This window comes from Pyrus communis, chromosome 16 (genome assembly GCF_041283825.1).
Source record: "Pyrus communis isolate YQ-2024b chromosome 16, ASM4128382v1, whole genome shotgun sequence".
Lineage (NCBI taxonomy): Eukaryota > Viridiplantae > Streptophyta > Magnoliopsida > Rosales > Rosaceae > Pyrus > Pyrus communis.
Window position 1 is genome coordinate 8607426 of NC_142580.1, and position 27979 is coordinate 8635404.

The 27979-nt window shown below is 39.4% G+C and overlaps 4 protein-coding genes across 6 annotated transcripts; 3 read left to right on the plus strand and 1 right to left on the minus strand.

Moving 5' to 3' along the window:
• The first annotated feature begins 589 nt into the window (after window positions 1–589).
• Window positions 590–6494, plus strand: LOC137731697 (squamosa promoter-binding-like protein 1). The gene is made up of 10 exons (XM_068470882.2): window positions 590–1877; window positions 2089–2270; window positions 2376–2887; window positions 3553–3627; window positions 3722–3829; window positions 3941–4058; window positions 4269–4410; window positions 4495–4645; window positions 4867–5493; window positions 5823–6494. Exons 1-10 carry the CDS (start codon window positions 1342–1344, stop codon window positions 6273–6275), a joined length of 2904 nt encoding a protein of 967 aa, XP_068326983.2. The 5' UTR covers window positions 590–1341; the 3' UTR covers window positions 6276–6494.
• An 871-nt stretch (window positions 6495–7365) lies between these two features.
• LOC137731764 (pentatricopeptide repeat-containing protein At3g06430, chloroplastic) lies at window positions 7366–10078 on the plus strand. 2 transcript variants are annotated; one of them, XR_011068291.2, is made up of 3 exons: window positions 7383–8047; window positions 8298–9614; window positions 9757–10078. XR_011068291.2 is itself a non-coding variant. In XM_068470971.2 (2 exons), the coding sequence occupies exons 1-2, from the start codon at window positions 7454–7456 to the stop codon at window positions 9489–9491; spliced, it is 1788 nt and encodes a 595-aa protein (XP_068327072.1). In that variant the 5' UTR covers window positions 7366–7453; the 3' UTR covers window positions 9492–10078. The 2 variants fall into 2 exon arrangements, 1 of the variants encoding a protein (XP_068327072.1); XM_068470971.2 differs by having other exon boundaries at window positions 7366–8047; window positions 8298–10078.
• Window positions 10079–11565: 1487 nt separating this feature from the next.
• LOC137731677 (pleiotropic drug resistance protein 3) lies at window positions 11566–20069 on the plus strand. Its single transcript, XM_068470859.2, has 24 exons — window positions 11566–11985; window positions 12140–12263; window positions 13261–13346; window positions 13515–13599; window positions 13874–14033; window positions 14128–14204; window positions 14280–14333; window positions 14413–14503; window positions 14596–14897; window positions 14985–15263; window positions 15571–15884; window positions 16067–16227; window positions 16313–16416; window positions 16529–16679; window positions 16770–16904; window positions 17147–17220; window positions 17382–17714; window positions 17811–18101; window positions 18276–18359; window positions 18453–18586; window positions 18749–18976; window positions 19075–19246; window positions 19339–19593; window positions 19687–20069. Exons 1-24 carry the CDS (start codon window positions 11585–11587, stop codon window positions 19951–19953), a joined length of 4362 nt encoding a protein of 1453 aa, XP_068326960.1. The 5' UTR covers window positions 11566–11584; the 3' UTR covers window positions 19954–20069.
• A 237-nt stretch (window positions 20070–20306) lies between these two features.
• On the minus strand, window positions 20307–27866 carry LOC137730762 (pleiotropic drug resistance protein 3). Of its 2 annotated transcripts, XM_088687440.1 has the most exons (26): window positions 27793–27866; window positions 27677–27705; window positions 27202–27561; window positions 26991–27114; window positions 26661–26746; window positions 26259–26343; window positions 25968–26127; window positions 25798–25874; window positions 25660–25713; window positions 25465–25555; window positions 25069–25370; window positions 24690–24971; window positions 24287–24600; window positions 24049–24209; window positions 23869–23972; window positions 23630–23783; window positions 23401–23544; window positions 23230–23303; window positions 22814–23146; window positions 22407–22697; window positions 22233–22316; window positions 22005–22138; window positions 21671–21898; window positions 21401–21572; window positions 21062–21316; window positions 20307–20705 (listed from the first exon to the last, which is right to left on the minus strand). In XM_088687440.1, the coding sequence occupies exons 3-26, from the start codon at window positions 27495–27497 to the stop codon at window positions 20439–20441; spliced, it is 4272 nt and encodes a 1423-aa protein (XP_088543566.1). In that variant the 5' UTR covers window positions 27498–27561; window positions 27677–27705; window positions 27793–27866; the 3' UTR covers window positions 20307–20438. The 2 variants fall into 2 exon arrangements, with proteins under 2 accessions (XP_088543566.1, XP_068325822.1); XM_068469721.2 differs by lacking the exon at window positions 27793–27866 and having other exon boundaries at window positions 27677–27784.
• Window positions 27867–27979: the final 113 nt, after the last annotated feature.

Here is a 27979-nt window from a genome sequence, read left to right on the forward strand (position 1 = left end):
AATTAAAAATACACGTCAGAAGTAAAAAAAAACCGTGCGAACATCACATCCCTAAAATAATAGGAAAGGGAATCCAGTCACAGAGACATATATTGACTCATATTTTAATTTGAAATTGTTGTCCGCTACGATATGTCCGATTCATCGTTTCTACACACTATACAAAACACAAGCATAATTTTCTTTAACTTTTTCAACTATTTTATCAATTTTGACAGTAAATACTATTTTTTCCAATTATTATGTCGTTTTATTTGAACTACTCTTTGGTTTTAATTGCCAATGATTCAATCATTAAATCTTGATCTTGAGTTAACAACACAATCATTTCAAATGGAAGTGTAGTGGACAAGTGAGAGAGTTGTTTGATGGGTGGAACAATTTTTCGATGTGCTGCGATCATGGTCAAGTAGTTTTACTATTCGTTCTACGTGAATATACTATTTATTAACGTATCATAGAACTGAAACATATTAATATTATTAATTATATCGCATATTTTTTTATTATATTAATAAAATAATGCATCTCGTGACTTGTAACGCTAATTTAGTTTCATGTTGAAAAGAAAAGGAGAAACATGTCATTTGAGTGCCCTAGCTTCTAAAAGACAAGTGACCACCACCACACCTGTCTCCTCTTTCCTCACTCTCTCTCTTCCCACTGAAACCGCATTTATACAGAGAGAGGGTGCCTTTTTGCCAACCTTTCCCTAATTTTCATGTGCCGAAGCTGATTAGTTTTGCCTCGGGGTCCTATATTCTCTCTGCCTCATCCTGCGATCTCAGCCACTTCTTCGTCAGCTCTCAGCTCACCTCCCAACAATTCACCAACCTGCCGGCGAGTTTCTCTCTCATCACTCTCTCTCCTCTTTATTTCCACATAAAAAGATTAGTTCTTTGACCAAAAAAAAAAAAAAAGATTAGTTCTTGAAGTTCTTTCAGCTCAAGTTTCTTTCCATGGAGTTGGAAGCATTGCCAGGATGTAATTGTGGGCTTACAAGTATGGGGTTTTGTACTGAGATGTTGAGAGAATAAGTGGCTAATTGGTGGATTTTGGGTTCTGGGCAGCTGTAGTTCAGCTCCTTTCATATGCTGGGTTGCTGTTGTTGGTTTTCTGGGGTTGTTGGAAAGAACAATTTCAAGAAATTTCTGGGGCTGTAGTGTTATTGGTTCTTTGTTTTGGGGTGAAATTTATAGTTTGATCTCTTGATTTTTTTATTTTTTTTTTGGTTCAATTGGGTGTTTGTATTTGGTGGAGTTTGAATTGGTGCGCTGTAATATTTCGGGGTTTTTTGTATCTTGATCTGTGGAGTCTGAATTCGGAGGAAAGGGTGGTGTGATGGTGCCGGATTTGACGGGAGTCGGGAAAAGGAGTATGGAATGGGATTTGAATGGTTGGAAATGGGATGGTGATCTTTTTACTGCTAGTCCATTGAATTCTACACCATCTGATGGTAGGAGTAGGCAGTTTTTTCCGGTCAGGCCAGAAACTCTGTTTGATGCTGGTTTGTCCAACAGTTCTTCTGGTTCGGATAATATCGGTCCGGGGAATGAGAAAGGTACAAGAGAATTGGAGAAACGGAGAAGGGATGTTTTTGTGGAAAACGGAGAGTTGAATGATGAAGCTGCATCTCTTAATCTTAAGCTCGGTGGGCAAACTTACCCCGTTATGGAAGAAGAAGTACAAACTGGGAAGAAAACAAGGTTAGTTGGGACTACTTCAAACCGCGCAGTTTGTCAGGTGGAGGACTGTAAGGCTGATCTTAGCAGTGCCAAGGATTACCACCGGCGGCATAAGGTCTGTGATATGCATTCAAAGGCAACTAAAGCACTGGTTGGAAATGTTATGCAGCGATTCTGTCAACAGTGTAGCAGGTTGGTACCATTCTATTGTTATTTCTTGGTTGTCGAAACATTTCCACAATTTTCTTTGAATTAAGATGAAATACAGAGTTTGGTTGTGTAAGTTTCTTGTTATGCGTTTGTTGTCCATGGCTGTTCATCAATCTTTTTTTTTTAGTATTGTGAGTTCTGCAGAGTTTTCTTTGTTTGAATGAAATGTAACATGGTTAACACTCATGGACAGGTTTCATGCTCTTCAAGAGTTTGATGAAGGGAAGAGAAGTTGCCGTAGGCGTTTGGCTGGCCATAATAGGAGGAGAAGAAAAACAAATCCTGATACTGCAGTTAATGGAGGCTCTTTAAATAATGAAAGTGGAAGCAGTTATCTATTGATTAGCTTGCTGAGAATACTCTCGAATATGCACTGTAAGTACTTGCCTTATTCTTTGCACATTCAATTATTCTATCTTACTGAGACATTGTATCTTAGACTTATTTAAATCCACATATTATGCCATTTATAAATTGCAGCTAGTAGTTCTGATCAAACAAAGGACCAGGATGTCGTATCTAATTTGTTGAGGAGCTTAGCCAATGTTGCTGGTATGGCTGATGGAAGAAACGTATCTAAATTGCTGCAGGGATCTCAAGGTTTATTTAACAGTGGGACATCTGTCCAGACTGCACGAAAGGTGCTAGATATGGATGATGGTGTTAATCCTGAGGACCCATTAAGGCCTAAAGGACATTGTTCAATATTACCAGCATCAAGAGACAGTTCGGAATCCAAATCAGTTACACCCGAACCTACAAGCAGAAGGTTCCAGTTGAATGACATTGATTTAAATAGTACATATGATGATTCACAGGACTTTGTAGAGAACCTAGGGAATACTCATGTTCCTGCAAGTCCAGGCACTGCATCTCCTGGTTTTCCTTCATGGATGCAGCGCGATTCTCACAAGTCAAGCCCACCTCAGACAAGCGGAAATTCAGACTTAACTTCTACTCAGTCACCATCAAGTTCTAGTGGAGAGGCTCAGGTATATCCTTGTTGTAGTTGCATCTATTCCCTATATAATTGCTTGGTAATGTAATGCTTAAAAATGCCTTTGTCGTGGATGATGCTCAGCCCACTGCTCATGTTCATCAGATTATATTGAAGGACCTCAACAGTTTAGTCTTTCATTTCATTGTGTACAGAACTGGAGTCATCTTTTTTTCCCCCTGAGACTAGGGACTAATCTGTCAATGGTCATTAATCATTATACGCATATAACTTGTCCTTTTGTTTGGATAGTAGAATAGCTTTGTTCTATCCTTGAGAGTAGTTAGGCAGTCATGTTTTCTGTTCTGAACTTATCTGGGTATCTTTCCCATTGATCGTCCAAACAATGGTGAGGTGAAGTGCGCCTCGCCACTTGGTTATGGCATATATCTAAGAAATGCTTCAATTGTGACGTAAAATTTGAGATCAGTTATCCTCTTCAGTCAAACCAATATGGCAGTTTACAAGCGCAAGCGCACGCACACACAAACACACTCATTGTGTACACATCTGCTTGATACTGTTAATAGAATTGAGGCTAAAGTTACTAGGTGGTTATAGCAATCCTATGGAACATGCATTATTTATGTAAAGGGCCAGTATGTAGAATGTATCTGCAATTTTACGTTTCTTAACCGCTCTTTTTCTGCCACATATCAGAGTCGCACAGACCGAATTGTTTTTAAACTATTTGGAAAAGACCCAAGTGAACTTCCGTTTGCTCTGCGATCACAGGTATTATTTTTCCCTTGATTTTGCGACTTTTCAATGTATTTTGGTGTTTCATTCCACAGACAACATGATTTTTATAAATGATCTGAATATCCAGATCCTCGACTGGCTATCCCACAGTCCTACGAACATTGAAAGCTACATAAGGCCGGGCTGTATCATTTTGACAATTTACCTTCGTCTTGAAAAATCCACGTGGGAGGAGGTATGCTTCTGGATGCTTGAACGTAGTTGGCTGATCTTTGTATGAGGAAGACTTTTTCTTCATGTCCTTAATTATTATGGATTTATGTCATTAAATTATTTTTGCATACAGTTCTGTTGTCATCTGGGATCCAGTTTGAAAACACTTCTAGATGCTGCGGATGATCCTTTTTGGAGAACAGGATGGGTGTATACAAGGGTGCAACATTTTGTAGCATTTACATACAATGGTTTGTGCTCTCTCTCTTTCTCTCTCTCTCATCTGTGTCTCTGTACACATTTGTGTATTTAGGGTCATGCTTTCTTGCTGTTTTGGTTTTCCATTATGCTTTATTGATTTTGGTCATGCTTTCTTTTTTTATTTTCTAGTCATAATGAGGTTGACCAAAAACAATTATCTTGTAAGAGAGACATTTTGATTAGTTATGTCTGTCCTGCAGGTGAAGTTGTGTTAGACACACCCTTGCCTCTTAAAACGGATAAAAGTTGCAGGATATCATGCATCAAACCAATTGCGATCTCCTTATCTGAGAGAGCTGAATTTGTAGTAAAAGGCCTTAACCTTTCTCGTTCCACCACAAGGTTCTTTCATCGTTCATTCATGCGTCATTACTTTGTTTTTGATATTCCCGCAACTACTAAATTCTAGATCTTGAGTCTTGACAGGTTACTCTGTGCTCTAGAAGGGAAGTATCTGGTGCAAGAAACTTGTTATGACTTGATGGATGATGCGGATAGCTCTGTTGAGGATGATGAGCAGCAATGCCTCAGATTCTCCTGCTCTATACCAAATATTACTGGGCGAGGATTCATTGAGGTGCTGTTGTATTCCTAATTGTCCCTTCCCCCTTCCTCCGTTTGTAATGTACATTTGGAACGAGCCAAGTGTCATACATCTTTCTTGTGAATGCGCTGTGTATAGGATTTGTTTCTAGACAGCGCCTTAACACAATCCTCTCCATATAGCATTTGTTTCTCTTTCTGAACGACACATGAATTCTATGGTTCTCATTTTTTTGGTCAAATTTTTTATGTCAGGTTGAAGATCATGGTCTCAGTAGTAGCTTCTTTCCATTTATAGTTGCAGAGCAGGAAGTATGCTCCGAGATTTGTATGCTGGAAGATGTGATTGAGGCGGCTGAGACTGATGATGACATCCAGTCTGGACCTGAAAAAGTGGAAGCCAAGAACCAAGCCTTGGACTTTATACATGAATTGGGTTGGCTCCTCCATAGAAGTCGCGTTAAGTTTAGACTGGGTCAATTGGATCCCAATCTGGATCTATTTCCCTTTGGACGGTTCAGGTTGCTCATGGAGTTCTCCATTGACCATGATTGGTGTGCTGTAGTGAAAAAACTCTTGGGCATTCTGTTTGATGGTACTGTCGATGCTGGAAAACATCCTTCTGTTGAGTCTGCATTACTGGATATGGGTCTCCTCCACAGAGCTGTTCGAAGAAATGGCAGACATATGGTGGAATTTTTATTAAGATTTGTCCCAGGTTTGACAGGATCTGAGCAGAACAAACAAGTTGACAAGGACGGCAACAGTTTCTTGTTTAAACCTGATGTTTTTGGGCCCATGGGGTTGACTCCTCTTCATATTGCCGCCAGTACTGATGGCTGTGAGCAAGTATTGGATGCCTTAACGGATGATCCTGGAAAGGTAATATCTCCCTGATCAGAATTGCAACATAATCTTTTCTTCTAAATCTACGTAGAAATCACTTTTCGCTGGTTCATCTAAATGCATGCTAACTCTGTCACAGCTGAAATCAAACACCCAAATTCTGCATTCAACTTGAAATCAAATAGGACTGCCGTTAAAAATTTTGATCCCAATAGTCTAGCATATATTGTATACCAATGATGATAAATGAAATTTGATTCTATTCACCGTTCTAGTTTCAACGATGTGTTTAGGACTGCTATTATGAAATTTCTTTATTGTTGGATAATCCATTCATCATGTTGATACGGGTGTACTTTCTTTAGGTGGGAATTAAAGCATGGAAAAACGCTCGAGACAGCACAGGATTGACACCATACGATTATGCATGCCTTCGAAGCCACTACTCCTATGTCCAAATTGTCCAGCGGAAAATCAGCAAGACACTAGAAAGCGGGCATGTGGTGCTTGACATCCCTGGCCTCACATTAGACAGAAACGGAAAGCAGAAGCAGTCCGATGCAGATAAATCATCAAGAGTAGCCAGCTTGGAAACTGAAAAGAACGAAATAAAAGCAATCTTGCGACACTGCAGGTTATGTGAACAGAAACCAGCTCACAGCACCACACGGTCACTTGTGTACAGGCCGGCAATGCTGTCAATGGTGGTTGTTGCTGCTGTCTGCGTTTGTGTGGCCTTGCTCTTTAAAAGCACGCCGGAAGTTCTTTTTGTGTTCGAGCCGTTCCGGTGGGAACACTTGAAGTTTGGTTCAAGTTAAGGTATAGTTTACGTGTATTAATCTATAGTGACAGGTTATGGACCATTTCTTTTCACGTACATAGGAGTATATTTATTGACCGACTAAATAGACGAGAAAGCAACTCTTTGATTGTATTTGTATTTGTATTTGTATAACAGTGTTACAAACTGGATGGCAAATAATTTGTGTTTGATTTTTCTGTGTAAATTAAATTTAAATTTTGAGGTGTTCGTCAAATTTTTATTTATTTTTTATTTTGTTGGGTTACGTTGAAGGAAATCGAACCTTGATCTCTCGTTGTATCCAATTACCAGAACCTCGTTCATTATTTGAGCTCATATAAGCATAAGCACACTAACAAGGTTAGTATAGTGGAAGAACTTCGTAATTGAAGATTATTGTTAGAGGGGCTCACTACGTCATTTGTTAGACATCTCTTTTAAAAACTTAGGATCTTATATTTTGGTCTAAAACGACTCCATGTTGGTCTCTTTAAGAGATGATCTAAACAGGTAGCCCCACCGTAGTTTCTCATTACTTCTTGTTGAGAGAAACTTAGATATGATAACTAGTTGGATGGTCAGATATTCTCTCAAATGAACAATTTTCATCGTATTTGAGTATTATCGTATTTGGATATGATAACTACTTGCTGCGATTAGTTGTCTTCTATTTACTTCAAGTCTTCTAATTTTTTTTATTTTTTTTTAAAAAGAAGACAACTGGTAGCAAATTACGATTATCTATCATTTTCAGATTCGAAAAGACTATGGGGAATTTCACCCCTTCTAACGTATTTTTTTAAATTGTCTCAAATTCAAGGAAAAAATAATTAAAAAAGAAACTAAAAAAAGAAAAGAAAACTAATGAAAAGGGCTTGAAAACTTTGAGTTTTAATAATAAAGACAAAATAAAGGGTAAAGTAAATAGTAATGAGATTGATTTTTTAGTGTAAAAATATGATTTTTTGTTAAAGTGAACAGTACCTCAAGTTTTTTGTTAAAACTTCATAAAAAAAAAAAGAAAAAAAAGTGTACTTTGAGGATAAGAAAATAAAGGGTAAAGAAGTCATTTAAACGGCCCTGCTTCTAAAACCCACCTCACTGCTCGCTGCTCACTGCTCGCTGCTCGCTACTCGCTACTCGCTACTTGTTGCCCACTGCTTTAGCAATTTTGCAGGCCGAAGCCATCCATCCATGGCTTCTTCAATCTCTCTCTCCTTCTCTTCCTCTCTCCTCCCTCATCCTCTCCCTCTCAACAAAAACTCCACCGCTGCCCAGAAACCCCAATACCCCAACTTTAAGCTGCTCCTCCGTGCATTCACCTCCCCAGCTGTAAGCCGTCGCTCCACTTCATCTCCTTCTTCCGACACCAGAAAGAGGCACTGGAAGAAAGGTGAGTATCCAGGCGTCTCGGAGACGTCGACCTCGGCGAATTACAGGAAACCCCCCGGTCGCTCCACTTCATCTCCGTCTTCCGACACCAGAAAGAAGCACTGGAAGCGAGGCGAATTCCCTGGCGTCTCAGAGACGTCGACTCCGGCGACTTACAGAAAGCCCCCCGCTCGTTCCACTTCCTATCCGTCTTCGGAGACCAAAAAGAAGCACTGGAAGCAAGGGGAGTTCCCGGGGGTCTCGGAGACGTCGATTCCGGCGGTTTACAGAAAACCCCCTTTGAAAAATGTGAAGAAGAAGCTGGACCGGAAGAACAATGCCAAGGCCTGGGTGAACACCGTCACCGAAGCCCTCTCCGACGCCATTGACAAGAAGCAGTGGCTCCAAGCTCTTGAGGTTTTTGCTCTTAATCTAAACAAAAGTTAACAAAATTTTCATCTTTTTCCTCTGGGTTTTTAGTTTGATGAATGCAAATTGCTTCAATTTTTTTTTTAAATGGTGTTTTAATGCTTACCCAATTTAGTTTTTAGAACCATGTTCTTGAAAAATGTAATTTTTTATCTGACTAATTTTAATGGAATTAGAATTAATTGGGTGTTTTTGTTTGGAAAATGTATGATGAAATTGTGTACTATGGACTGTTCAGGTGTTTGACATGCTTAGAGAGCAACCATTTTATCAACCGAAAGAAGGGACTTACATGAAACTCATTGGGCTGTTTGGAAGGTGCAGCCAACCCAATCGTGCCCGCCAGCTTTTCGATACAATGGTTGAAGAGGGCTGTGAACCAACTCTTGAACTTTACACAGCCCTGCTCACGGCTTATTGTCGGAACAATCTGATTGACGAGGCATTTTCTGTTCTCAACCTGATGAAGACCCTCCCACAATGCCAGCCTGACGTTTTTACCTATAGTACCTTGATTAAGGTTTGCATTGATCATTTGAAGTTTGACTTAGTTGAGTCCTTGTATGAGGAAATGGCTGAGCGGTTGATAATTCCAAACACAGTTACCCAAAACATCGTGTTGAGTGGATATGGTAAGGCTGGGAAGTATGACCAGATGGAAAAGGTGTTGTCCGGGATGCTGGAGGGTACAAGTTGCAAGCCAGATGTCTGGACAATGAATGTTATCCTTAGTGTGTTTGGAAACAAGGGTCAGATAGATATGATGGAGAGGTGGTATGAGAAATTCCGTGATTTTGGGATTGAGCCAGAAACTCGCACTTTTAACATTCTGATTGGTGCTTATGGGAAGAAGAGGTTGTATGATAAGATGTCAACTGTGATGGAGTACATGCGCAAGCTTCAATTCCCATGGACAACCGCAACTTACAACAATGTGATTGAGGCTTTTGCGGACGTAGGAGATGCAAAAAACATGGAATACACATTTGAACAGATGCGTGCTGAGGGCATGAAAGCAGACACCAAAACATTCTGCTGCCTTATTAATGGGTATGCCAAAGCAGGCCTCTTTCATAAGGTGGTTAGCAGCATTCAGTTGGCTGGAAAGTTTGAGATACCTGAGAATACCACATTTTATAATGCGGTGATAGCTGCATGTGCAAAGGCAGAGGATTTGATGGAGATGGAGAGAGTTTTCAACCGGATGAAAGATAAGCAATGTCAACCGGATTCCACAACATACTCTCTCATGGTTGAGGCGTATAGTAAGGAAGGTATGAACGACAAGATCTACTACTTGGAGCAGGAGATTGGTGCTGATGGTAATCAGATTGATCAGATTAGTGCTGAAGGCAATCAAAATGATCAGATTAGTGTTGAAGATAATCAAAGTGATCAGGCTTCTGGAGCTGAGTCTGGCGTTGTTGTCTGATTGAGATCTTTGAAGGCAACAGTACGCTCCAAGAATCCCCTAGTCTCGCACTGGGCATCTCCATTCTCCGCAGTTCTTCTAATGCAGCAGCATGCTCTTATTGTGAAATTGCCGATCGATCAGGTAATCAAACTTTTTCCATTGTGGGATGGGTGTTAGCAATGCTGCTTCCTCCAGTTTTATGTTTCTGGTGAAGGGCTGTAAGGATTGATCTGATAGGCTGATATCCCGGGCTTAACTTTATCGAAAATGGTTGTATATACAGAGTCGATAGGTGCCTCTCTCCAAACTTGATGTGATCTCTAAACAAGCTGCAAACTTGTAAGAAGATTTGTAAGAGTGCTAACTGTCTTCAACAGAGGGCTTCCTTTTTGTTATTGCCTCATATATATTGTTTGCAGCAGCTGCAGCCGGAGAATTAGTCCGTGAACACGTAGTTTTATAAAATTAATCGCTCTTTCGTTACATATTGTGTTGCTGTTTTAATTCATTTGAAGCTAATCTGCACTGGTAGAATGCTCTTGTGGTTTCATGCTAAGACTGCTGTTGCCCCTTGAGGCAGACAATTGATTTGAATTTTCCCAAAATTTAGGGGTCCAACACAACAATACCTTGGGGTAATTTGATCCAAGATGTTAATTTTTATTCAATGTAATGTCCAACCAAAAAGGAAAATGTATTATGTTTGTGGAAGGATCCACTGTTTTGTGGTGTGTCCTGCACAATTTTTATCATGTGATAAGAGAGAGAGAGAGAGAAATGGATATACATTTGACGAGATGCTGGTATGTCAATGAGATGACTTTATCACCGGTGAGAGAGATAAAAGAGAATTGGATATACATCTGGCAACATTGAAGTTACTTTACATGTAAGCTTATAAAGATGCATGACTGGTTTTGGTGGAATGCTTCGAGCATGGCTGGTTTTGGTGGTATTTTGCTGGGCATGGCTGGTTTGGTGGTATTTTCTATGATCATTTTGGTCATTGTCTTGGATGCTTTGCAAGATCTTTTGGCATTGCTATGTTTATAAGATCTTCTCAGGTGCCTTGGCTTTTTTCAGTTGAATTGGGCGAATTGTTGTACCATTCTTTCTTCCATGCATGTCCGGTTTTCTCACACTTATGGTAACTTTATTTTTTCTTCTTCAATATTCACAATTAAAAAAAAAAAAAAGGCATGCAAAGAAGGGAAAGGGATCTTCTCCGGATCCCTTCCTCCTAATCCACCAAATCAGGAGATCCGTGCCGTTGAAATTTGATCCAACAACTGAAGTTATTATAACTTTTAAAGTGGGCCCCTGTTTGTAGCCGTTGGATCAAAGTTCAACAGCACGGATCTCTTGGTTTGGTAGATTAGGAGGAAGGGATCCGAAGAGGATCCCTTTCGGCAAACAAGGTGCTTTGTGGTTTAAATAAAATAATGATTTGTTTACTTTTTCTTGTGTAAGAAGAAAAGACTTGTAATCATTTAGTAATGGTTGTCTTTTGATCCCATCATACCTCACGTTAGATAACAACAGCATCTAAATTACGTTATTCATAGAGAACCTTTCACAAAAGCATAAAACTCTTAAATTTTGGTTGCAGTCGCCTCAAACTAGTTTCACTCGTTGAAATAGCTAACATAGATAGGAACCATAAATAAGTTTCTCTCGTATCAAATAAAGTCAAAGGAATTTTTAAACTCACAAAAACACGTAACCCCTACATTTTCATATCATCCGACCCCACTATAATTCAACTCGGTGTGAAAACAGCCCCTATCATGCTGTCCAACGCGAGTTTTTCGCGTATTAAAGGAAGTCAAGGGAATCTTTTATGATTCGTATATGTAAATTAGTGAGTTTTATATTGAACAGTGAGAACCATGCGCCTTTGTTTAGGTTGGTGTTCAAAATTATGCTACTGTTTTAGTTATTGTTAATTGGTTTAAGTCTTTGTTAACGATTAAATTAAGTTGGTTGAACTGCCTCTTCCTTGCATTATCAAACCATGACGCATGGCGATGCATCATTGACTGCCATGTTTTCTGGCTTCCGATGGTTATTTATATCTGTCTGAGTTCATCCATCTCTTGTTCTATCTGACAATGGCTCAGTTGGCAGGGGCAGACGAAATAGAGTCTTTCCGGCTCGAGTTAGCGGAGATTGGGAGGGGCATAAGATCCTCGTTTCGAAGCCACGCCTCGAGTTTGCGAAGCACCACCACTGTCAATGCCGAAGGAGACAATGATGAAGGTTGTGTTGGTGATGAAGAACATGACTTGCATTGGGCTGCAGTTGAGAGACTGCCCACTTTTGAGAGGATTACGACCGCTCTTTTCGATGATTATGATGGCGAGTCAGCGAAAGGAGATGCCAAGGGGAGACGGGTGGTCGATGTTACCACGCTTGGAGGGCAAGAACGGCGTGTTTTCATAGAGAAGCTCATCAGACACATTGAGAATGATAACCTTCAACTACTGCAGAAGATTAAACAGAGAATCGACAAGTAAGCTTCTTTCTTCTTCTTTTCGGGTTTCTAAATATGTACTTTTGAGCACAAATGCACACGGTTACTTGTATTGCAAGTTTTTACTTATTCTGGAAATTAAACGTCACACAGTAACTCCGGTAAAATATTAATATTCGTCTTGGCCTTGCAGGGTTGGGGTGAAGTTGCCCACGGTGGAAGTGAGATATGAGAATCTCTGTGTGGAAGCAGAGTGTAAGGTAGTTCATGGCAAGCCCCTGCCCACTCTATGGAATGCTCTAAAGGGTATGATTTTGGTAAGTATCCTAATTCATATGACTCCGGATCTTCTAAATTGGAAACTATCTGCCTATGCTGAGAGTAAATCCCATGTCAGAGAAAGGAGGGACCTTGCACGTGCTTATATATAATTGGTATATTCCTCATATTGTCAATTGGTTTTATTGTGGAACCTCCAATTTCTTCACCTTAACTTAAAACCTCGATTGATTTACCGCCTGCTATGATACCTAACATGGGCGGAGCCACTAAGGGACCAGAGTGGTTTCAGGTATTAGGAAAGTATTTTCATTACTTTGAATAATTAGAGTATAGAGATATTTATACAGTGAGCTATATTTTGACAGCTCATCAAAAACTAACCTATAACTGTCCAATAACAAACTAACTGTCCAATGACTAATTACAACAGAAAATCAAGATAAACTATCCTTAACATCAGGCCCATCTTGACCACTGTGTAAGAAGAAATTTCTAGCAACCTCAAGCCTGCAGTTGTAGAACCGTGAGACATGAGGTTAAAAATGAATTGTCCTCGTGAAGAAGATGTTGTGTCTTAGATTTTTCTAACAGTTTTGTTTATTGTCTTTGTGGTTTAGTGAAACTCGGGATGAAATTTTAAAATCAACTTTCAATGCAACCTAATCAACTATTAGTTGCAACCTTCCTTGTTGCCCTCCTTTTTCTGTCAAACGATTCAAACCAAATTTCTTTGTACTTTCTACCCTTAATTCCAAATTTTTACTAGTACTTTGCTCTCTACCTCCCACTTAGTTGTATTCTACACTTCTTTTGATTCTCTGTATTAAATTTAGTGGGTCTTTTAGTTTTGTGAAGCTTACTTCGATTGCTCATGTTATGAGTTCGAAAATTTTTCTCAATACATATACGAAAGGCCCTCACCCACAAAGATTTTTGGCTCCGCTACCTAAAGTTATGAGTTTCATGTTTTATTATTATAATCTCCGAGTGAATCAACTGGTAAATTAGTCATTTGAGCTCTGTTTATGACAGGGCATCGCAGAACTGCCAGGTTCAAAAACACGCAATGCCAAGATAAGCATCCTTGAAGATGTCAGTGGAATTATTAAGCCGGGAAGGTTAGTTTCTTTAATCTTGGTTTCTAGCTTAAAAATTTGTGGCTGTTGCAGAATTTAGTAAATTTCACCTGTTTTTTTAAGATTTTTAGAACAATTTTAGAAGGATATTAGGAAGTGAATAAGCAAAGCAACTTAGAGTTAACCAACTTTGGCTTCTTTTCATTGCAGGATGACCTTATTGCTTGGCCCTCCGGGTTCTGGAAAAACCACGTTTTTGATGGCACTCGCAGGGAAGCTAAGCCATTCTCTCAAGGTACGTACAATCGCTAAAAGGCACTGCATTGTTTTGAATAAGGGATCACAACAAAATTGAAAAAGCTTTAGAATTCTTCACAGAATCGGAGAAAGACGAACCTGTGTTTTAACTAATGTACTTAATGAAGTTGATTCAGTATCAGTTGGTTATGTAACGCCTCAAGAGATTGGTTCCTGAGTTGATCATGATTTGTAATGAATCCTATGAATACGCTACATTTGCACAAGAGTGTACGCTTCGGACTATTTTAGTATTCATTTTGTTTTGATAGGTTTCCGGTGAACTATGTTACAACGGTCATGGACTAGAAGAGTTTGTTCCTCAGAAAACCTCAGCTTATGTAAGCCAACAGGATGTGCATATTCCAGAGATCACCGTGAGGGAAACACTCGATTTCTCTGCCTGTTGTCAAGGTGTAGGAAGCCGACCTGGTAAGCATTCTTGCCTTGCCTGCAATAGAATAGCAAGTTCGAATATTGTAACCTATCACATTGGTTATCATTTTTTGTTATTTTGTGCAAATAGAGATTATGATGGAAGTCAGTAGAAGGGAAAAGCAGGCAGGAATAGTCCCAGATCCGGACATAGATGCTTACATGAAGGTACCTACGATGCCCTGATCATTGTGTTCTTCATAAATTCATCGGTCTAACTGTGATCGAAATTGTCTGTTGCAGGCTACATCTGTTAAGGGACTGAAAAATACACTTCAAACTGATTATATTCTTAAGGTATTTGAATTCCCCACGAAGTGTGTTTCAATCAGATTGTTGTAAGCTGCTGACTTGTTCACTGTCTAATGTCTTGCAGATACTTGGTCTTGATTTTTGCGCTGACACATCGGTAGGAGATCCCATAAGAAGAGGAATATCCGGCGGCCAGAAGAAGCGGTTGACTACAGGTAGTGTTGACATAACACTAAATGTTGCACACGCGCATTTCAGCTCCCGGAGTCAAATCAAATAAGAGTCGACTTATTTTTGTATTATGCAGGGGAGATGATCATTGGACCTGCAAAAGCTCTGTTCATGGATGAAATATCTAACGGCTTAGATAGTTCCACCACTTTCCAACTCGTATCTTGCCTTCAGCATTTCGTGCATATCTCAGATGCTACCGCGTTGATTTCACTTCTTCAGCCTGCACCAGAGACATTTGATCTCTTCGATGATGTTGTCTTAATGGCAGAAGGGAAGATTGTGTTTCACGGGCCAAGAACTTCTATTGTCAAATTTTTCGAGGAGTGTGGGTTTAAGTGCCCAGAAAGGAAAGGTGTTGCAGACTTCCTTCAGGAGGTAGGTTATTGTCGTACTCATATCTTAATCGAATTGTCTTATTTTCTATACCATTGAATAGAGAAAAACGATCTTGTTTTGCTTCAGGTTATGTCTAGAAAAGATCAAGTGCAGTATTGGGACAGCCCTCAACCTTATAGCTACGTTTCGGTCGATCAGTTCATTAAGAAGTTCAAGGATGGACATCTAGGCAGGCAGTTAAACGAGGAGCTCTCGAAGCCATTCGATAAGGCTCAAAGCCACAAGGATGCTCTATCCTTTAGAAAATACTCATTACCTAAATGGGAGCTTTTTAAGTCCTGCACAAGGAGGGAATTTCTTCTGATGAAAAGAAATTCTTTTATTTATGTTTTCAAATCAGTTCAGGTAGCTTCCTTTTTTTTCTTTCTTCCTTTTCCCTCATATTTACGTGTTTTAGTTTGAGAAAAACTTCAGTAGGATAGAATGTGGCTCCTCAGGCACTCTCACGAGGAGTGGGACCCATGCATTGGGTTTTAACGTATGTGGGGCCGGATGTTACCTAAACACGGGGGAGCTAGTTCCCTTGTGAGGGTAGCTGGCCAGCCACATGATCAAGTTGCCCTATTGAAGATTTCTCGGCTTAGTTTATAACATTTTTCTATCTGATCCACTTTGTTATTTAGAAGAATTTTTGTGTTCTTTCTTCCTGCAGCTAGTCATTATTTCTTCAATAACAATGACCGTTTTCCTCCGGACTCAAATGGCTATCGACATGATCCACGCAAATTATTATATGGGCTCTTTATTCTACGGACTCATCATACTTCTTGCTGATGGATTCCCGGAATTGTCAATGACTGTCTCAAGAATTGTGGTTTTCTACAAACAGAAAGAGTTGTGTTTTTATCCTGCTTGGGCTTATGCAATCCCAGCTGCCATCCTAAAGGTTCCGCTATCGTGCTTGGAGGCTTTTGTTTGGACTGCTCTTACATACTATGTTATCGGTTACACCCCTGAGGTTGGAAGGTGAGTCAGCGGTCGAATATTCAGATTTTAGTAAGATGGTTAAGTAATAGACTGTCACATGTTTGAAAGAGTTGTTATGCTTCGGTCGTGTCTATAGCTTTGCCTGAACTTGTGACGAATAAATATAAACGCTCTGGTTAGATGTCCGGAATATGATTGTAGCTCTTGCACGTGTTTTGCAGGTTCTTTCGCCAGTTCCTTCTACTCTTCGCTATGCACCTAACATCAATATCCATGTTTCGATTTATTGCTTCGGTTTTTCAAACTGTGGGTGCTGCTATGACAGCTGGTACTTCAGCAATATTGTCTGTTTTACTATTTGGTGGTTTTGTTATACCAAAATGTAAGATATTTCATTAGCTTTTTCCCAGTTTTATACCTACAAATTCTGCTACTCTAAGTCATACTTAGACGATGTTTTGTTGCAGCATATATGCCGGCTTGGATGAAGTGGGGATTTTGGGTTTCTCCCTTGACCTATGGGGAGATAGGATTAACAGTTAACGAATTCCTAACGCCCCGGTGGGAAAAGGTGAGAAAATTACCATCCAGCGTTGTACTATCACTAAACACAGCACATAAAAGCAATGGTAGAGCTATTCCTCCATCGATTAGTGACTTTGCTCTTTACTTGTACTCAATAGGTTTATGGAAACACAACTCTCGGTCAACAAGTACTCGAAAGCCGTGGATTAAACTTTGAAGGCTATTTCTATTGGATATCACTTGGCGCGTTAGTAGGGTTCACGGTATTATTCAATGTTGGTTTCACCTTAGCTTTGACTTTCTTGAAGTGTAAGTTTCTTCTCCATCCATCACTTCGCCACTTTAAGCAGCAATATTTTCTATTCTGGTTTTGTTAAGTAGCCCTCGTTTTCTGTTCAGCTCCCGGAAGGCCTCCTGCTATTATTTCTTACGAAAGGTATCATGAACTGCAAGGAAAAGGAGACAGAAAAACCGATATAGATACAGAGCGGAAACCCACTAGTGCACCTAGCACTACTGCAGAAGCCAAGAAGGGTGAGGAGAATTTTCGTTTTTCATCTTTGCTTATTTAATGATATAGTAAATTGGGTGGGCTTCTTTTATATTTAGATGCATACCAAGTGTAGCCACTTCGCTATGTTCTTCTCCATATGCACCTGAGTTCTAATCCCCTTCCCCACAGTTTGTATTAGTTTGAAGTAGAATACCGCTTGTATCAAAAAAGGAAAAAGATACATAAGGGATCTTATTCTGCTTCTCTTTTCTCTCTTTTCCAGGGAGGATGGTTTTACCATTTGAGCCCCTAGCAGTAGCATTTCAGGATGTACAATACTATGTTGACACTCCTTTGGTAATCATTCAGAACCTCTCTCTCTCTCTCTCTCTCTCTCTCTCTCTCTCTCTCTCTCTCTCTCTCTCTCTCCCTCTCTCAATTCTGAGGAGATCAGAAATGCAAGGAATGAATAATGTCAGCTCATATGGCTAGTTCTGCTATCTTTATTTACGTTGCAGGAAATGAGAAAGCGGGGCTTTACACAGAGAAGGCTTCAGCTCCTATCTGATATTACAGGTTCTTTCGGGCCAGGTATTCTAACGGCATTAATGGGAGTCAGCGGGGCTGGGAAAACAACTCTCATGGATGTTCTTTGTGGAAGGAAAACTGGTGGTACCATTGAAGGGGAGATAAGAATTGGAGGGTACCCTAAGGTTCAAGATACATTTGCTAGGGTATCAGGCTACTGTGAGCAAAATGACATACATTCTCCACAAATAACTGTCGAAGAATCAGTCGTATATTCTGCTTGGCTGCGCCTCCCTTCTCATATCGATTCTAATACTAAAGCCGTATGCTATCTTTTCAAGAACATGAGTATTTCAATGGTGCTTGAGTTGAACATTCAAATTAAATTGCATGATAATTTTTTTTCCTTCCTTCACCAGGAATTTGTAAAGGAGGTCCTCGAAACTATTGAGCTAGACGGGATTAAAGATTGCTTAGTGGGGATGGCAGGAGTAAGTGGTTTATCAACTGAGCAGCGCAAACGGCTTACCATAGCTGTGGAATTCGTTGCCAATCCATCGATCATGTTCATGGATGAACCAACTTCAGGTTTAGATGCGCGGGCAGCTGCTATTGTCATGAGAGCAGTGAAAAATGTTGCTGCAACAGGAAGAACGGTTGTTTGCACCATCCATCAACCAAGTATTGATATTTTCGAGGCATTTGATGAGGTAAAAGTGATTTTCTGAAGTTTAAAGTAATTGATCTCAAAAGTTTCATCATGACTTTGTGCTTTTTTCGCACTTGAACTCGGAAATATTGTGTTTGATCAGTTTTTTCTTTCATTGACATGATACATCACTTATATGTCCTTTGAATAACAATGGTTCACACCTTCACTGCAGTTGATTCTGATGAAAACCGGGGGACGCATAATCTATTGCGGTCCACTGGGGCAGAACTCAAGCAAGGTCATTGAGTACTTCGAGGTAGTTGAACAACTGCTATTTTACATAGCATTAACTTGTCTCTGGAAAACATATAATCGTTTAGTCCTGATCCACTTTTCTTGATTTCGCTAGAGTGTTCCCGGGGTGCCCTCAATTAAAGACAATTATAATCCAGCGACATGGATGTTAGAAGTTACTTCAAAATCTGTGGAATCTGAGCTTGGTATAGATTTTGCGCAAATATATAGGGAATCCGCCTTGTATGGGTAAGCATAATGTGATCCCGCACCTCTCTTCCCCTTCATTTGTGCAAACGCTAGTAAACACGAAGACTACATCCAAATTGTATACATTCATATTGTTATTATTTATCATTTGCATCCACATGTCAACTTGGTTACTCACGACTCTCGCTCTTCTGACTTTAGGACGAACAAGGATTTAGCCAAGCAATTGTGTTCACCATCTCCTGGTTCAAACGAAATGCATTTTGCTACTCGTTTTCCACAGAACGGTTGGGGGCAGTTCAAAGCTTGCCTGTGGAAACAGAACTTGTCGTATTGGAGAAGTCCTTCATATAATCTGACACGCATAATATTTATGTTTTGCGCATCTCTGCTGTTCGGAATACTGTTCTGGGATCAAGGAAATAAAATGTTAGTCTGCAAAGTTTTGTTTATGCTCGTATAAACCACAAAACTTCATGATTTTCGTTTAAAGATGATTTACTGACCATAACTTTCGTGTTTCACAGAAATAGCCAGCAAGACCTCTTCAATATGTATGGTTCAATGTTCTGTGCAGTAATATTCTTTGGCATAAACAATTGCTCAACAGTTCTACCATACGTTGCCACAGAGCGGAATGTTCTATACCGAGAAAGATTTGCAGGAATGTTCTCTTCATGGGCCTATTCGTTCGCACAGGTTTTAGTTCTTTTTAACGCAACTTTAATAAATTCATCAACAATTTGTGAGTCATCTAAGTCTAATTTAAGAAACTCATCAACATTTTGTAGGTACTGGTTGAGGTTCCTTACTCGTTCACTCAAGCAGTTATTTATGTTGCGATCACATACCCAATGATCGGTTACCAGTGGTCTGCCTACAAGATATTTTGGTCGTTCTATAGCATGTTCTGCATACTACTAAGCTTCAATTACCTAGGAATGCTGATAGTGTCGTTGACACCAAATGTTCAGGTGGCCGCGATCGTGGCTTCAGCTTCGTACGCAATGCTGAACTTGTTTTCCGGGTTTGTCATTCCAAGGCCGGTAAGTTTGCGAATCATTTAGCTTAAAATTTACACTTCGGAGAAATAATTACACGCAGAAAACTAACTGGAGCCTATTGTTTGCTTGATGCAGCACATACCGAAGTGGTGGCTCTGGTTGTATTATTTATCCCCTACATCATGGGCCCTAAACGGAATGCTTACCTCGCAGTATGGAGATATGCAGAAGGAAATCCAGGCGTTCGGAGAGACTAAAACTGTCGCTGCCTTCCTAGAAGATTACTTCGGGTTTGACTACAACCTTTTAGGCCTTGTTGCTGCTGTTTCTATTCTCCTCCCCATTGCGTTTGCTTCTCTTTTCGCATACTTCATTGGAAAGTTAAACTTCCAGAGGAGGTAGAGAAGTTGAGGATTTTTTTCTGGATCTTGCAGATATATGTATGAATTATGTATACTTGTCAATAAATTCTTTCAATCATATTTCATTTGAATCACCATTTACAAAATTTGTACCAACTTTCCAGTCAAAAATTGGACGGGTTTCGACAAGTATCGAACGGCTAAGATATATTTATCAAAATTTGTACGGTTTAGTACTATTTATCTTTACTAATATAGGGAATATCTTGCATTTGAATTTCGTGAATAACAAGTTGGTTACGAAATTAAAATTATCAAGCTTTTTTCATAAATGGTTTAACCATGAAATACGAAATTATATTTATCAGCGTACATATATCGTTGAACTACCACTGAAGTAATTCCAACATTCGTATTCCATCTTAACCACCAATTTACCATTACAAATTTCTATTAAGTTTTTTATTCACTGATACATTTCCACAGCTCAACATTAAAGATAGGACATGTATATATTTTTTTTCCCTATCTTCTTTGGAAATTTAATTTCCCAATGCAATAGGCAAATAGGGAAGCAAAAACAATTGGGAAAGCAATGAGAGCAAGAGCCACAAGGCCTAAACGATCATGGTGGAAACCAAAGTAATCTTGTAGGAAGAAACCAACGGTTTTATGCTCCTCAAAGATCACTATTTCTTTGCTCATGTCTCCATATTGTGAAGTCAGTAGGCCATTTAGGGACCATGATGTAGGACATATCCAATAGCACCAAACCCACCACTTTGGAATTTTCTGCACATATAACATAATGGTCAGCTAGGTCATTTCCCCGACACAATGTAATGCTTTCCTAATCTACTCATATTATAATCTGTATATTTACTAAGTGATTAGATATCAAACTTTGCTTATGAAATCGATCAAAATCAAATATCAACGACATATTGAAAAAGGGATTATTTTAGCAGTTGAGATTTGAAATTTGATTATTTAGGCCAATTGTCCTTTATTAACACATGAATTAGCAATACTGCGTCAGCTAGGCTCATTTTACATGTATGTACATGGTTACAGTATTTCCAAGTGCTCAAATGCTAATACAGTTAACACAAAACCATCGAAATTTAGAAAGGGTTGGATTCAGTTACCGGTCCGGGCATGAGGAAGCCGGCAAAAAGATTCAGTAAGGTGTAGACTGCAGTCGCCAGAATGGAAGCTACGTCGAGGTTTGTGCTCAAAGAAGCTATCAGCATCCCAAGATATACAAAGTATAGAAATGTGCAAAATGTTGCATATAAGTACCAGAAAACCTTAGTAGGTGACCAAAAGAACCCTATGGTAGGATATGTAATAGCCACATACAAAATTGCTTGCAACATTGTGTAAGGTATTTCAACGGCAACCTGCAACATTTAACTATTTAGCTTAAAGTGTGAAGATTTTTAATTTTTCCTCTGCAACGAAATAAGTACTTGAAATGTATGAACCTGTGCAAATGAATAAGCCTTTGATGAGTACATCCCGGCAAACCTTTCACGGTACAAAACAGTGCGCTCAGTTGCGATATAAGGCAGAACTCCTGAGCAATTGATTATTCCTAGGAATATTACGGCAATGTACATGGACCCAAGTACGTTCAACAAATCCTGCTCATTATTTCTGCAGGAAAATGAAAAACAGAGGATTTAGAGGCTAGTAGGTTTGTCGTTTTGATTTATTTATGATGATAGGGCAGGTTTCTCGAAAACAGGACCTACATTTCCTTCCCTTTCTGCCAGAAGATTACCCCAAACATGACTGATACAGCGATCATGAACATGAAACGCGCTAGATTGTATTCGGTACTTCTCCAATAGGACAAGTGTTGTTTCCAAAGGCAGGCCTTGAACTGCACCCAACTATTTTGGGGAAAATGAGTGGGAAAGTGCAAGTCTTTTGAACCTGGCTTTGCTTCACTCAACTGTTTTACCAACTCAATTGTGTCTCTACAAATGAAAAAAACCCCCAATTTATGTGTTAAGATTGACTTATTAGTTAAAACTGAAATAAAAACGAAGCTCATGTATGACATGTTTAGCAGATCAAGTTTACCTATACTTAGTAGAATTTTTATAGATGCTGGCAAAATCCAAACCGAGTTCTGCCTCTACCGAAGCAGAAGTAACTTCTAACATCCATGTTGCCGGGTTGTAATTGTCTTTGATCTTTGGTACATTAGGAATCCGCTGTTGGATGGTGGAATATAAGAGTTAGTTAATATATATGCTTAAGAAATTTTAAGAATAGTAGAAGAATATGGAGCTAGAATTATGTGCATACCTCAAAATATTCGATGAGTTCACTCGAGTTATGACCAAGAGCTCCCGAATAGATGATTTGTCCACCCGTTTTCATCAAAATTAACTGCAAAAATCAATGTCTTCCTTCAGTGATTGGCTTTTATCATTTGATTTCTTTTTTTTTTTTTTGGAAAGAAAGCGCTTCTTTTACTACCTCATTGAAAGACTCGAAGATATCAATGCTTGGTTGGTGAATTGTGCACACAGTTGTTCTTCCTGTGGCAACGACGTTCTTCACTGCACGCATGACAATCGCAGCTGCTCTAGCATCTAAACCTGATGTAGGTTCATCCATGAATATTATTGATGGATTGGAAACAAGCTCCACTGCAATTGTCAGCCTTTTACGCTGCTCGGTTGATAGGCCACTTTGTCCAGGAATGCCAACTAAAGAATCTCTTATATCCTCCAGTTCAATTGTTTCGATTACTTCTTCCACAAATCTCTGCATGGATAAAAATCTCCTATAAGATATTGTGAACTCTAGTTCTAACTCAATTCCGTTTCCTTTAAATTGTCGGAAATTGTAATATAGTTGATAAATTGAGAGAATCTTCTTACAGCTTTTGAGTCTTGATTAGTTTCGGGTGGCAACCGCAACCAAGCCGAGTACCTAACCGATTCTTCTACTGTGATAAGTGGAGAATGTATGTCAGTCTGCTCGCAGTAACCCGATATTCTTGCAAATGTCTTCTGGACCTTCGGATACCCTCCTATTCTTATATCTCCCTCAATGGTACCTCCGGTTTTCCTTCCCGAAAGAACATCCATAAGAGTTGTTTTTCCAGCCCCACTCACACCCATCAGTGCTGTGAGAATTCCCGGTCTGAATGCTCCATTAATGTCTTTAAGCAGCTGAAGCTTTTTCTGCTTGAATCCATGCTCTCTCATTTCCTTTAGGGAAAAAAATGAGATTAGCATACATCAAATAACAATAACTGTCTCTCAACCATATCCAAAAATTTAGTATGATTTACCGGCGTGGTTGCAACGTAATACTGCACATCCTTGAATGAGATTGTCAGTGGCTCAAATGGCAGGACCATCCTCCCTGTATAACCGACCAACACGCTTCAATAATTCAGTTATAAACATTCTTTGGTCAATGTTTTGAATAAAAGATATGAAATCGAGCATGAACTTCTCACCGCAGTTGAATTTTCCTCGCACAGTTTGGGAAGAATAAGCTGGAGTTGCTTCATTTTCCGACTGTTCACTGGTGTTGCAAGCATCCTTTCCTTGTAATTTGGATAACCTTTTTCCCGAAATAATTGCGCGAGACATCTTTGTAGCTGCATATAGGAAAAGCTTAGAATTAAAGTGACAGAGTGTATTGTAATACCAAACAATATGATCTGTCAATTAAAATGAACTTACGATTTTGGTAAGTCAAGGCTAAAACAAATCCAAGATCGAAAAGTGCTGTGAACGCAAACAGTGCTCCAACCGATATCCAAAAGAAATAGCCATCAAAATTCAATCCATGTCTGGTTAGAACTTCATTTCCTAAGGTTGTGTTTCCATTTGTAACCTAAAGGAAGAATGAAGTAAAGCTGTTGGTAACGTTATGTAACTTGGTTTGGGACTGAAAGAATTCATATCATCTCGAGTTTTACCTTTTGCCATCGAGGAGCAAGGAATTCGTTTAGAGTTGTACCTATTTCTGCATAAGTCATAGGAGAACACCAGAATCCCCACCTCAACCAAGAAGGTAAAGAGGCTGCAATTTCACACCTTATTAGTCTAGTCGTTATTGCGTGTAATGAAAGGGGGAAAAAACTGGTAAATGGACTTACGTTGTGGCAAAACGAAGCCTCCACATAAAAACATTACCACTAACATGAAAGTACCACAAGTTGATGCAAGAACCATAGTTCGGAAGATTACAGCGACTAAACGACACATTGATGTTGATGATTGATGCAGAGCAAATAGCACAAGAAACTGACGGAAGAACCTAAAAACCATATATGAGGGATTGTTATTTATTGGTCTGGAATTTCTTGTTCTGTTGTCAGTATGAACTGCTTTTACCTTGTTATTTCCGGGCTAAACCCAATAACGTAGTAAGTTATGGCTGTCCATAGTGCTGAATCAAGTAGCGAAAATGGAACCTTCACGAGAGAAGCTGGAATACAATACGCCCATGCCGGGTACAGATAGAATCCCCTTTGCTTGTAAACAACTGGAAGTCTAGTAACAGTCAAGGACAGCTCTGCAACTCCATTGGTCATATGTCGAACGAGGGTATAAAACAATGAGCCCATCAAAAAATTTGCACTTGTCAGATCCACAGCCATTTGAGTTCGTATAAATACCGTCATTGTAATAAATGCAATGATGGTAAGCTGTGTAAAAAGGAGATTGAAAATATGTTAGTGATTCGAGTCAAGCTACAGAAGTACAACTACGAATAGTGGAACAGTAGACACTTAACCTGCACTGTTTTGAATACGTATACAAAGGAATTTCGTTTCATAAGAAGCAGCTCTCGGCCCATACAAGCTTTGAACAATTCCCTTTTTCTCACTGAGTAAGTGGTAAATGATAGGGCCTTTTCATGGCACTGTGATTTATCATATGGTTCCGAAAGCTCATCATTTAACTTCTTCCCCAGGTAACTTTCTCTGAAAAGTTGAGAAAATTGATCCACTGAAACAAAATCGTAGGGAATGTTGGTATGCTTCCAGTATTGTGCTTGATCCTTCTTTGAGATTACCTGTAAAGGGTTCGAAATACATAATTTTTTTCCCTTTTTTATTCGGTATGAAGTATTGGACGAAAAGAGAAATGACAAGTAAAACATGTTTTGGCACCTCTTGAAGGAAATCTGCAGCACCCTTTCTTGCTGGGCATTTGAAACCACAATCTTCGAAAAACTGAAGTGCCTGGCTACGAGGACCGTGGTAAACTATCTTCCCCTCTGTCATTAATATTACATCATCAAATAGATCAAAGGTCTCAGGGGCTGGTTGAAGGAGTGAAACCAATGCAGTTGCATCTGTGATGTGCACCAACTGCTGAAGATAGGTAACTATCTGAAAGGTCGTCGAGCTGTCTAATCCAGTTGATATTTCATCCATAAACAGAGTTTTTGTAGGACCTACAATCATTTCTCCTGAATATTGAACAGAAAGGGAATGTCATGTTTGAAATATTCCAACATGGGAAGTAATGAAATTCCAGCTTCGCTCGACTGCAAGATTTACTACCTGTTGTCAGCCTTTTCTTCTGGCCACCTGAAATCCCTCTTTGTAATGCATCACCAACCATTGTGTCACTACAGGTATCCAGTCCGAGGATCTAAGAGGCGAAAACATTATAATTCAATTTTCACTTCAAATTGAGTAGAGACATCTAGTTTTTAATTAAGTACTTAATGCCAACACTGGTTGGAGAAAATTTACCTTCAAAACATAATCGGTTTGCAGATTTCGCTTTTGTCTTTCAACTGAAATTGCCTGAAAGTATTGTGTTAATCTCTAAACATTATGTAACATGGTTTAAAATACATTAGAGGGGATGTCATAAGATTTCACATCTACCTTCATGTAGGTGTCAATGTCTGGATCAGGTACTATTCCAGCTTCTTTTTCCCTTCTGATCACTTCCATCATTGTATCTGTGCATACTCGATATTGAACTTCATATATCAATAGATGTAAACAACTATTTCCGATAGTAAATGCAAAAGTAAAGGAGATAAGGAATTCACCAGCTCTACTGCCAACGCCCTGACAGCGGGCTGAAAAGTCGATTGTTTCCCTCACAGTCATCTCAGGTATGTGAAGGTCGTATTCGCTTATGTAAGCTGACGTTTTTTGAGGAACAAACTCATCAAGCTTGTAACCATTATAAGAAACCTCCCCTGCAACCTGAAGAAAATAAAAACATGAGGTTTTTTATGACGATTGTAACACGGTTTACACTCTATTATATATTTATTTTAAGATTAACATCTGAATACTAATGAAGTTGTGTAAATTTCGTGGTTTGCAATACTCGCCTTGAGAGATTTATCGAGTTTTCCAGCAAGGGCCAATAACAAGGTGGTTTTCCCGCAGCCAGGGGGACCAAGAAGGAGAGTAAGCCTGCATTTAAAACCATCTTTATGAGTAAAAAATTTCGAGTTACCGAAACTAGTAAGGCTTGAAATGCTGATTAATTATAACTTGGATTTCAATACATCCTAGTAAACAGAACTCGATTGACTACTATTGAATCAAAACCAACTTCCGGTTCACTTTCCTGTCTCGGTCCGCAATATACAAATACGCAATTCCTAGTTCAAGCTAGCTGACTCTTGCTTCAGCCATTTGTCCTCAGCTTTATGTATGTACATAATTCTCCAAAAAGTAAAAATTGGAAATATAAATTCTAGGTACTCAGCATGCATAGAAGCAGGTACCTCGATGGTTTGATGATGCCACTGACATCTGATAGAATGCTCATCTTCACTCCGGAAGATTTGCACCAAATTGCCTTTGTAAAAACCTGTTCAAAATCCATCTAACTTATCAGATAATGTCATATACTTCTAGGGAGGGACGAGAGGGGGACGTTGCGCCCGCTCAACAAATTCATTCATCATTGATGTGCCCAATTGGTTAAAATGAGGGGCAAAACGTTTTCTTAAAATGCCTCAGAGGGTTGGAAAACAATATCCGAGAGGTTCTTCATCTCGACCGCAAGAAAGAAAAACTTCTGAATCCGTCACAGAGGTCTAAATCATACTTACTGATAAGAAGCTCTGAAGAGAGTTCCATAGGGTTGGGAGTGGCTTTCCTTGGACTACATCACACTCCGCTTCCACAAACAACTTCTTGTACCGCACCTCCACCGTCGGCAACTTCACATTCACTCTAGAAGAAAACTTCTAGTTAGTTAAAACTAGATATAAACCTTGATTCTCTAAGTAGCCCTAAGTCAAATTTGTAATGCACACGTACCTGTCTATCCTTTCTCTAAGTTTCTGCAGAAGTCGGAGATTGTCATGCTCTATGTGCTTTATGAGTTTCTCGATGAACAGGTGCCTCTCATCAGCTTTCAACTTCGTAACATCAACCACCCTCTTCCCTGCATGCTCTTTCCCCCCGCCGCCTACGCCACCATCGAAGTCAAAAAGCGCGGTTCTGCACCGTTTATATGTAGGCAGCCTCTCAATTGCAGCCCACTGCAACCGAACTTCCTCATCCTCCTCCTCTATAACTAAATGCTCCTTTCTTTCAACTGGTGTTAGCTCCATTTAAAAAATTGATATGCTTGCCTGTGCTCCAAGCGTCCCTCTTGACGTGTATATATAGTCTTTACTGAGAGGAAGTACGGACAAGACGATATTCTAAACAATTCTAATTTGTAGCAAAAAGAACCGAATTTTGGTGTAAGATAGCGAGTATACTAAATTATCCAATTAGCTTAACACACCTCTGCGAGTGAAAATCACTCTTCAAGTACTGCACAGATATTTCCAAATGTGAACAAGAAATAGTATCAAGAAATAACTTTTAGCTTGTGTGAACGATCTCTAGGAAAGATCAAACCTTTAACAAAACATTAAAAGTGCACCCCAATAGCTTTCATTTCGTTTTCTGAATCTCTTGATCTTCCGAGATGGATCATGTGCCCTACTGTTGTTCCTGTTGTCTGACTAGTTGTTTATCTATACAACTATTAAGAAAACTCTTGTCAACTTTTTTTCCTTTTTCTTTATATTTTACCTTCAGTTTT